General features: G+C 50.8%; 1 protein-coding gene across 5 annotated transcripts in view; it reads right to left on the bottom strand.

The window, feature by feature from the left end:
* Positions 1 to 479: 479 nt before the first annotated feature.
* The window catches only part of MACROH2A1 (macroH2A.1 histone), a 67,401-nt gene continuing 57,542 nt past the window's right edge, over positions 480 to 10,338 (bottom strand). For 2 of the 5 annotated variants that reach the window (XM_081827031.1, XM_081827032.1), the window contains exons 6-7: positions 7,475 to 7,574; positions 480 to 947 (exon numbers count right to left, since the gene is read on the bottom strand). In XM_081827031.1, the coding sequence (XP_081683157.1) occupies positions 685 to 947; positions 7,475 to 7,574 (363 nt within the window). In that variant the 3' untranslated portion in view covers positions 480 to 684. Of the gene's footprint in view, positions 948 to 5,666; positions 5,758 to 7,474; positions 7,575 to 10,338 lie in introns of all 5 variants that reach the window. The other 3 variants (XM_081827033.1, XM_081827034.1, XM_081827036.1) reach the window with 2 other exon arrangements.

The following is a 10,338-nucleotide window of genomic DNA, read 5'->3' as shown; positions in this document are numbered from 1 at the left end:
ATGAGTTAATAAAACAGGCAAGTGTGTCTTCAGCCATGCTAAATGTGATGGGTTTGCCTCAGCTGAGGCTCAGGTGTCACCAGCTGATTTGGGTGCTGTGGCAGCACCAGGACTCTCGTCACAGCTCCATCCGAGGGTCACCGAGGGTCTGGGCTGGCACAGAGAGGGGCCAGGAAGGGATTGAGAAGAGGCCAGGAGCCCCTGGGTGGTTAATTAATAATGCAGGGTCCTCCCTCGTTCCATATGGGACTTCGGTGGCAATACCCAGAAGGGCTTGGAAACGCCCTCTACCCTGAGACCATACCCCTCTGACCACCTCACATTTCAAAATCCAGGCCAGCAGCGGAAGAAGGACCTGCCTCTAGCTCTTAGCCATCTTTCTCCCTACATCAGATTCCAAGTCATTTTCTTATCCCCTGGTATCAGGAAAGGTGTGACTGGCAAACGAAGAATGTCTACTTCGATTTCTCCCATTAAAAACACAGATGGCTGAATGAAAAGGATTCATTTGCATGTTTCCCCAGCACTTCCGCAGATGGCTCAGTATCACTATCGACAAGTCTCGACTCTTAGCTTTGCCAAACTCCTGGCTGCTGTAATTCCTTAAAATGAGAGGTCTAGACACCAAACATTCAAGAGCTCTTTTGAGCAATAAAGAAAGTGGAAGGGCAGTTTGCACAACCCTTAAGCTCCCCCTGACAATCTGCATGTGGTAAGTCCACGTCGTAAAGCGGACAGGCTTCCCTGTGGCTCTAGCTCGGACACAGGTGTGCGTGGCCATGTACCTCTCAACTCCCAAGATGCCTCACGACCCGGTTCTCCTGATGCCGCACGAGGCACGCCCTTCCCCAGCTTACCTCCAGCGACTTCCAAGGGCCCGTTCTTTTTTCGGAGCTCCAGAACAGCTTCCACAAACTCCTTGCCACCTTTCTTCTCCAGCGTGTTTCCTAGACAAGGACAGGGTGAGGTCAGACGGCCACTCTTGCGTCTCGGGGCACAGACAGACACTTAGCATGTCAGGTGATTACAGACTTCCAATGATCTGACCAGCTAAATTTCCATACGGCTGCAAAACACGAACTAAGCCTTGGTTAAGTCATCTAAGTGACATTTAGAAAGGATCCAGCTGGCCAATTGCCACCGAGCAGTCTTTGCTGTCTCACATTTGGGGGTGACTCGGAGTAACCCGAGATAGGCCAGAGATGTGAGGGACATGGGACACACCTGTTGCTTGCAAGCATGCCTGGCCTGCATGCTTCTCATTGCTGTGAGAAACCAGTGGTGTTGGCTTCAGAGGCTTAGGCCTCCCCTAGACTTCCTTCTCTGTCTCCGGAGAGAACCCTGAGTACGGAGGCTGTAGGGGAAGCATACCGTGCTCCCATTAGGGAGCCAGGTCTGCTCTTGGCAGCAGGCCCAGAAGAAGCATACAAATTTGGCCACCTCTGGACCAGCATTATTACCATGCTTCGTTCCTATTTTGCAGCTTTGGCGTCATATTGAATACAAAAAAAAAAAAAAGGCCTCAGACAGTATTTCCTTCATCACACTAATGACTCAGAATCACTTTAGGTAAAGGAAGGCAACATCAGAAGCAGAGCTTAAAGGCGAGCTTGTACAGCACGAAAGGAAGGTGACCGCCTGTTCGGGGCCCGATTTTCAAGATTAAATCCAGTGGAGGTAGGCAGCCCCTTTTCTCGAGGTAGGGGTCCTGCTGAGTGGTCAGTTCCTGCTGTGAAAGCCGACTGCCCACACGAGATGACCAACCTCCACGTCACGTGCTGCTTACAGGCCCCGCGTGGCACAGCCAACCGCGTTCAAAACCAGTGACGTCCTCACCCTCTCAGGTTTGGCCAAAATGGGGTCTCAGTCTTCCTTAAGCTCTGATTCATCAGTTTTGCACATTTTAAAGTACTTTTCCTCACAAGAGGATAAAATACTCCCCTTAAGATTCACCGTTTATCTTGGAAAATTCTAAGCTGCACTTGGCACATTGCGGTATGTGTCAGGGCGCATCGGAGTGCACCGGCCCAGATTCTCTTTGGGTTATTCACGCTTTCGTGACTAGGTCCATTTATCGTAGAGGAACCTGGCAGACTGGCTCTGGAGGAGCGAACTAACCCCAGGAAGTATCGGGAGGGAAGCACACACAGCCTGGGCACGGTCACCCATCAGCACCAGGGTGAACGGCAGGCACTGACTGGCAGCAAGTCTGGGGTGTGTGAATGCACATGACCAGCAGGCCGTCACCCATGGGGAGCCCTCAGATGTCTGGGAGGAGGCCCGGCTTTTTGGGGAGAGATTACCGTGGGATGCTTTGGGAGGGAGCCAGCATCCCTCATTAGCCGAGACTCTCTACCCTCACGCCTTCGCCTGTCTTGGAAAGCAGTCACGGACGCTTTAAATGGCACAGGAATCAGGAGGGAAAAATACGTCCACTCCAGAGACTTCTAAGCACTGTGGCATCTGCTGCACATTCCTGACAAAGACCAGCATCACAGAGGGTGGCTGAATGGGCGTGAGGGAGCAGGGTCGGGCCCCATGGCCACCTCCATGCTGCAGGAAGTGCAGACTTGAAGGATACGACCCAGGCGAGTGAGGCCCAATTACGGGTTCACTCGGAAGATCATGCAACTGAGAAAAATGAACCTTTAAGTCTGAATCTGCTGGGTCCCAAACACTGCTACCCACCACACCTGGCCTTCCCTGCTGACCGGTTCTCAAGCTCAAGGGAGGGAAACAAGTCTGCTCTACGAGGAGCTATGTTAGGTCTGCATTCTCTACCAGACATGCTCTTTGGGGGCAAACTGAGAAATTTGGAAGGCAAAATAAAATCAGTACTGTATTAATACTGCCAACTCCTTTCTAAAGCATACGGTATTAAGAAAATGGGCTGATGTAGCATTAAAGGTGTTTCATCTTAGGAAGAGTGTTTACTTTAAAATTTTTACTTGTAATTAAATCTTGCTTTAATTAGAAGTGAAACTTGCAAGTTAAAATACACTCAATGCATTTCCCAACTTAAAAATTGAACCCTAGGTTGCAGGCAATCACCGCGATCAGGACGGGACCCCTACACACACATATGTATGCACATGTTCATGTAGACACACGTGTACTTTGTAACAAGAAACAGGCCCATTTCAACTGTATTGTCAACACTCATCATGGAAGACTCTTGCTTTTTAGGCTCCACTTCAGGGTTAATCGTAAAGCAATTGGCTTCTTTGCCCCCAAGCATAAACATGTGTTACTCCCATGAGAACAAGAACATTATTTCATGCTTAGAAAGCAGGCATAAGTATCAGTGTTCAAAACAGCCTAAGCGAAAATTTAGGCTTGGACAAATGTCAGGCTAAGCCTGTGGTCTATTTCACTGTTAGAAAGAACTGTGATGGGTAAGAGTTAATCATGGGGCTAAGCATTCCTGCACTGGCATTCCTTCTTCCAGCAGTCTCGGGTCTCAGGAATTTCACACCCAGTGGGAGAAATGTCCTAGCTTCCTCTTTTCCCCTCTCACACATCCAAGTGGGAGCTAGCACCAATTGAGACCACGGAGGAATCTGGTTTGTCATTGTTTTGGAAAATGTAAAAGATAGGTGGGGTCAGTACTAGTCTGGACTGGTTCACTGAGAAAAAGCACTGAGGTGAGCTTTGGAAGACCTGGGTTTCGGCACAGTCATTTGGGGTCCTCCTTGGCCAGTAAAGCTGTCTGGACCGGCTGAGGTTCCTTTCCAGCTGTGACAGCGTCTGCGAGTGATGTGACACGTGACCTTGGGCAAGCTCTCGGAGCCAGGTGACGGCCAGGTCACCGAGGCTAATCATGCCTCCCCTGTACATCTCAGTGGGGCGGGGGGGCGGGGGGGCGGGTGGGGAGGGGAGGGCAAGCACATCACAGGGCAAAGGATTAGCACTGTCACGATTCCGAGGAGACCAGTTGTGATTGTGGTTCTGGAAGGACTAGGTCGTTACCCCAAAACTGGCTCCTGCCCCCATCTCAAAGCCTCCAGTTCTACCCCCGGGCACCTCGAATCCTGCTGAACACACACCTTCCCCAGTAAAGAAAGTCCCTTTCCCTTCTCCTTGGGCCTAGGGGAGATACTTTTGCCCTGGGAGCTTGCTCATTTCCATTTCATCCCAAGTCCTGGATGGCAGGGTGAACCCAGGCCTTAGTCACTCCTGGCAGAAAGATAAGCCCTTTGCCGTTCTGTTTATTTTCCTCCAAATAAGTACTTCCCTCCCATCGAGTTTTCATTTGGTTAAGAAAGGGAGTATCTTTCTCTTAAGCTGCCTGACTTAGGAGCTCTTAAACTCCTCCAAGATCTTGTGAAAGTGGAGTTTATTTTAATTGCCTACAGCCTGATTTCATTTTGGCCGGGACGCCTTAGCGAGTCCCAACTTCCCGGCCAGTGTGTCTTTTCCATCCACGTCCGAGATCCAAAATGCCCAGGAGAGCAATCAGCCCAAATCGCGGTGGCTAGGGTGGACTGGGAACGGCAGGCTTTGCCAGTGACACTAAACAGAGCCGGACAGATGGCTACACTGTTTGTGCTTCCAGTGTCTGGGACACTCAGGAAAATCCCGGGAGCCTCAGCCTCCAGGCTGACTTCACTTTTGCCCTTTATTAGAAAGGGCACTGCGTTAGGACGTGGTGTTCAAATCTACAGCCAGAGTGCTGCTCTCGGGACAGGCACACCTACTGGTAAAATCCTAGATGCACGTGAGGGTGAGACCAGGCAGGAAGTACCCATCATGGGGCAGGCACAAAACAAGGTGCTTTGCTTATAAGAACGTCATTCTCATCATGATCGCTCTTTCATCGATAGAGAAACCGAGGCACTGAGGAGTTAAGTTACTCGTCCAGCCCTCATAACTGGTAAACGGCAAGGCTGGGATTCAAGCCCCTGCCACCTAGCTCTAACCCTGTGCCTTTTTGCCAAAACATCCGGACCGGCCCCCTGGTCACGGAAGCCCGGCAGCGTATTCTTCAAGCAGGGCGCTCCCTGCCATTCATGCAGCAAGTCTGCCCTGTGTCTCCCCGACCCCACGCTCCGCTGGTGAGCGCCGCAAGCCAAGTGAACAGGAAGGGGCCTTCTGGGTCTAGGATCGTCTAGGGATCCCACACCAGAATGAGATGACTTCTGTGCAGCTAAGGTCTGAGAAGCCCAGTGTGTTCTCAGCGTGCCCCTGAGGCTTTAAGGCCATCTTCAGGGAAGCGTGCTTGTGACACCCAAGTGGGGGCGGGGGCCGGGGGCGGGGGAGCAGAGACCTGTGCCCGGGCATCCCTGTGTGCCTGGTCCACAGACAGCACCGAGGTGGTCTTGGAAGCCACTCGGCCCACCTGGCTGCATCCCCCTCGCAGCTGAAATCGAGGGTGAACCCAGGCTCCAACAAAGCCGTGCCTCGTGAAGCAAATGCCGAAATGACGTTGCCGAACCAGTTTCCAAACCAGAAGTGTGCCCCACCTGGGAGCTGCGTGATGCACCCTGGCTGACAGCTAGCTGTGGTTTCTCGTGTTCACAGCCCAGGGACGGGAGGCCTTGGGAAGGTCAGGACAGCTGGAAGTGTGAAATGAATGCAGCCCTGCATAGCTGTCAAAGGATCAAGCTGTCTGCGGCGGCCGACTGACCATGCACACACACACTCGGCAGCACCCGGCTAGGCATTACCTACTTCACCACCGGTGTAGAAGTCAGTGTTTGTCGGGTGAACGACAGCATCACTGTCGATCGAGGCAATGTCAGCCTGTACAACTTGCAACTATAACAGGTAAACAAATGTGTATCAACCGTGTTGGCCCGAGACCCACGCACAGGCACATTTACTAATGCCCAACGGCAGGGCTGGCCTACCTGGTCGATTCCAACATACGAGCCCAAGGGGCAATCAGTCCACGAAGTGTGCGCACATGTGGATGGGGGTGAGGAGGAGGAGGAGGAGGAGGAATATCAAATGTGACATGTTTAAATTAAACATTTGAATGACATGTCCAAAAAAAGAGAAACACACACATGAGATCATTTCCAAAGATTAAAAGAAACAACAAAACAACGAATGCCCCATTTCACTTCGCAAAAGCCTACAAAACTGGTACCCCGCTGAGAAGACTACTAAAAACATGGCATCTGTTTTAAAAAAAATGTGGACTATCAGGCCAACCACAACGACAAGTTTCTCCATTTTGTCGGCCGCAGCTTTCAGAGCTGCAGTTTTAGTCTTGGGACACGCATCGTTTTGTCTGTCTTCGAGGGACATCTCTTGAAAACCAAGAAAACAGTATGTGTGCATAGAGAACTGCCTTTATCGTCCCCTTCAACGTGTAAAAATATTTTTCCAGGTCTGCCATTTATTCGAGTCGATCTTATTTTCATGTATTTTACATATAAAATGTACTTTGGATACGATCCCTGCTTTTTCTAGCTTGTGGCCTTTTTTTTTTTTTAAAGAAAACATCTGTATAAAGAAAGTATATGGGTGGAAAATGAGTTCGGGCAGGGCATTCTTGAGTCCCTGTTCCCTTGTTTCCAGCCCACAATTATACCAAATTTGTGAGGGTTGGGCCCAGGCTCTAGAATGAGCATCTCTGCCAGTAAGAGATGCTGCCACCTGACGAAGGTAGCCAAAGGTGGGAACGAAAGGCTTTCAAAACATACCTAGGTCAGCATCAGGCAGGAGGCTGCCCCAGTGGGCATCTGCTCATCTGCTGCCCCTGGCAAGGCTCACAGCTAAGAGGACAGGAGCCTTCACTGAGCCCCTGAGCTGACAGTTCCTCTGTGCAAACATCAAGCCACAGACCGGGACACCTGAGGGGTACCTCTTCGCTTGCCCTGAGCCGCGGAGACACCATGGCTCTGGGGCAGAGTTTTCCTCTGTAGGAACTCACTCAGAAAGAGATGTTGCCCTTCTGTTTAGTATCATCCTCTAATAATCAAATAATTCATAAAGCAGGCATACAGTCATATACTGTTTTGGGTCGTAGAAAATACTGAGTAGGTGGTAAATTTGGGGGAAACCAATTTGCTGGTGGATTCAGGACGATATACTGATGCAGTTTAATTGTCTTTTCCTTTTCAAGTGCGTTCAAGCTTTGTCATTTCTAATTAAGGCTTAAATGGAGAAACTATCATTTTGTAGCAACCTGAGATTTTTCAGTTCTAAAAAAAAAAACAAACACATTTTTAAAAAATCCCTCCCAAGTAACCAGCAGTCAGTATGATCACTATGGAAGAGAATTTAGATGGCAATATATTGACAATCAAGGGAAGAGTAGCCAATTGCACTTAATGAAACATCATCAGACATTTCCATTTGAAATAGCTCGGAGTAAGTAAACATTCAGGGTTTACCCTCAAATGTCCATCTCGGATTTGGGAATTTGGCTTGCCCACCTGAAGTTTGAGAAGATGAGGAGCCTAAATTCTGGGTTCCATAACTTATCATCTGACAGCTGGCGGTGCCAAACCCCATCCCCAATTACCTAGGTCATCTTTAAGGTCAATGTCAGCATTGGTAGGATTGATTATGGCCTCCACCTCAAAGCCGGCTAAATTACTGATTTCACTGTGAATAAGGTTCAGCTGAAAAGAAAAGCATGAGGTGGGAAATAACAGGACAGCCGGGAAGTCACAGAGAAGTGTGCCTTGGGATACAGATGAAGGGCAGTGGACACTCCAGGTGCACTGGGCACACAGGGGAATGGGGAGTCGCTGGCTAAAACGAATCCGTCTCAAACAAGACTCGAGTGCTGCTCAGGATGCTGGAAGGAAGCAAGCTAGGCTGAGGGTCCAGGACCTGCTGGGTGAGGCTTGGAGCAAAAGGGAGGCGTAAGCCATGTGGACCGGCGGGTCCACTCCCCTTTGAAGAAACGAAGTACAGCTGCTAGCGGGACCCAGAATCAGAGTACTCACTGCTGGGGTGGGGGCGGTATATGTGACCTCCTCTTCGAGCCCCGGGATGGTACACAAGTCCTAGCTCGTCTGGGAAAGCCCTAGCAGCTCTGCTGTTGTCCTCCAAGGGGCCATGGGTCTTTAAGGCTGTTCCCCTCACCCTGACTCCTGGCCGGCTGGCTCCGCTGCCCTGCGCGGAGGGGGCCAAGAGCGAGGTGGTCTGTTGCTTAGGAACATCTAATTTTGCATGCCTATTAGTCATGTGATGCTGAAGTTCTGGTGAGAGCCAGGGAGAGAAAGAGCAGCTCTCGAGTGCGCCGGTGTCTCAAGTGTTACACTTGGTTGGGGCCCCACTGGGTCGAGGATTTCCCCCAGTTCCTTGAGCACGAAACCAACTGGCTCTTTCTGGAGAGCCACCGAATGTGCTCCCTCCTCACTGTTCTCCCATTGCTATGGCAACCCTCTGGCTGAGAGGAGCCCTGAATTCTAGATTCAGCTGTCAGAGGGGTAAGAAGAATTAGCCGGCCCAGGACTACCGTCCCGGGTCCTACCCCTTCCCTTCCTGTTCTTAGGTACAAATGCCTGCAGCAAAGTGCTCGCGCTCGCGCGCGCTCTCAGTGAAGACGCTTATCCTTCAGTGACATGCATTCCTCACAGCTGCAGCGAAGAGCAATGCCCAAGCAGACCCCAGAGGAGCTGGCGCCCGGGACCAACTGCGACGGAGGCTGGAAGAGTGGCCCGCAGCCGCAGGGCCCAGCAGGGCAGGAGCCTTCGTCCAGGTGCGCGCTCAGACGAGAGGGCCGTGTGCAGACACTTGGCAGGGAGGCCCTTGGCAACTTGGCTCCAAGGCACTGAATTTCTGGGGCCAAATGTTTTGTTGAAAACAAAACCAAACAGAAAACCTGACACTCTATGAGCACTAGAAATATAAGCCCACATTTCTCATTCCCAGAAGCACTCAGGAGATTCTCAAAAAAATGGACCCGCTTAAACCAAAACTCATCCTCTGAGCAAGCACGTGGGGAAATGAATCTGGTCATACACTGGGCTGGGGAAAGACTCAGCCAGGCCCTGCCACAGGGCAGTGGGCTCCATTTCTAGTTAGAGCTGGAAGGTGGGAGAGGAAGAAGTTTTCTCCACGGGGACTTCCAGGGGTCTGGTTCCCAGCACTGCAGGGTGGTTTAGGGGCCACCAACATCCCCGAAGCTGGAGGAAGCCCACTGGGGGGGCCCCACACAGTGGGGCTGCTGGCACTACAGACTCTGGGGCTGGGATAGAGGCAGAGAAGAGACCAGCATCAGGGCGAGGGCGCTAAGTGCTGCATTCAGGGAGAAGGGGTGTGGTTGGGCACAGACTGAAGGGGGAGGGGCGCTCCAGGAAGGCAAAGGAACGGTCAGGATTCAGGACAAGGTAAAGGGTTTGACTATGATATCATGTAAGTATTGCATCTTTGCATCTAACTTTAAGCAAATGCTATTTATAAAAACTCAAATTAGGCTAATACTCCCTGCCTCCCCCCGCAAAAAACCCACCCCAAAACCCTACACTGTGAAGTAGCAGGAGGTTGTTGAGGGAGGAAGGGAAAGGAAAAAAAAAAAGGGAAAGCAACACTTGACTTGGTGTGGTATGGATTAGTATATTTTTAAGGGATCTATGAGTTTCCTTTCTTGTTTGTTTAAAAATATACATGTTCAAATCCCTAAAATTCACACTATTTTTTTCCCCAACAGTATAGATGCTTCTGAACTTATATTTGCAAGTGCCTCATTGGAAAACCAGCTATTTCCATGGGCTTTGATTCAGCTAGCAGAGAAGACCCCAGAAGACAGTCTCTGACTCTGCCTGGGGAATGGGATCTCTGGAGAAACTGTGGGGGCTGGGCGGGGAGCTTCATGGCTTTGCTGAAGTGAGGGAGTGGTTGCAAACAGAACAAGTTCCTTGGAGAATTCCCAGTTCCCTCTGGACTCCTCACCTTCCTGACAAGAGGTGCCCCACTCTTGGAAGCCCAGAACACTGCACCTTGGGGGGCCACTACCACCAGCCAGGAGAACTCCCGGCTAACCAAGTACTGTCTCACTCTCCCCCACATCTTACTCTTGCTTTTCCACCTATGTTCGCTGTGCACCAGGCTCAGCACAAGTTCTCAGGCTGAGGGCCTGAGCCGCAGAACAGTTTTGCTGCAGTTAAATACATCGAAATATTTTTTAAAAACCACCTCTGGACTATAAAGCATGTGTTTGGGGTGGGGGGGATTACTATGTGTGTATGTCCAGGAGAGGAATGGGTGGGGAGGGCAAGAGGACAAACTGCTGCAGGCACTTTGGAGAGACACATGGGTAACCAGCTTGGCTTGGGCAGGCAGGCCAGTGGACAGAAGCCAACAGTGAAATGGTCAAGAACAAAGGCCATAGCTCCCCCTGGACAGGAGAAGAAACCCCGTGAGCATGACATACAA

Source organism: Leptonychotes weddellii, chromosome 7 (assembly GCF_054177405.1).
Source record: "Leptonychotes weddellii isolate Sample4059 chromosome 7, ASM5417740v2, whole genome shotgun sequence".
In the NCBI taxonomy this organism is placed as follows: domain Eukaryota; kingdom Metazoa; phylum Chordata; class Mammalia; order Carnivora; family Phocidae; genus Leptonychotes; species Leptonychotes weddellii.
The sequence above is the reverse complement of the archived record's forward strand: the minus strand, read 5'-3'. Positions and strand labels throughout refer to the sequence as shown.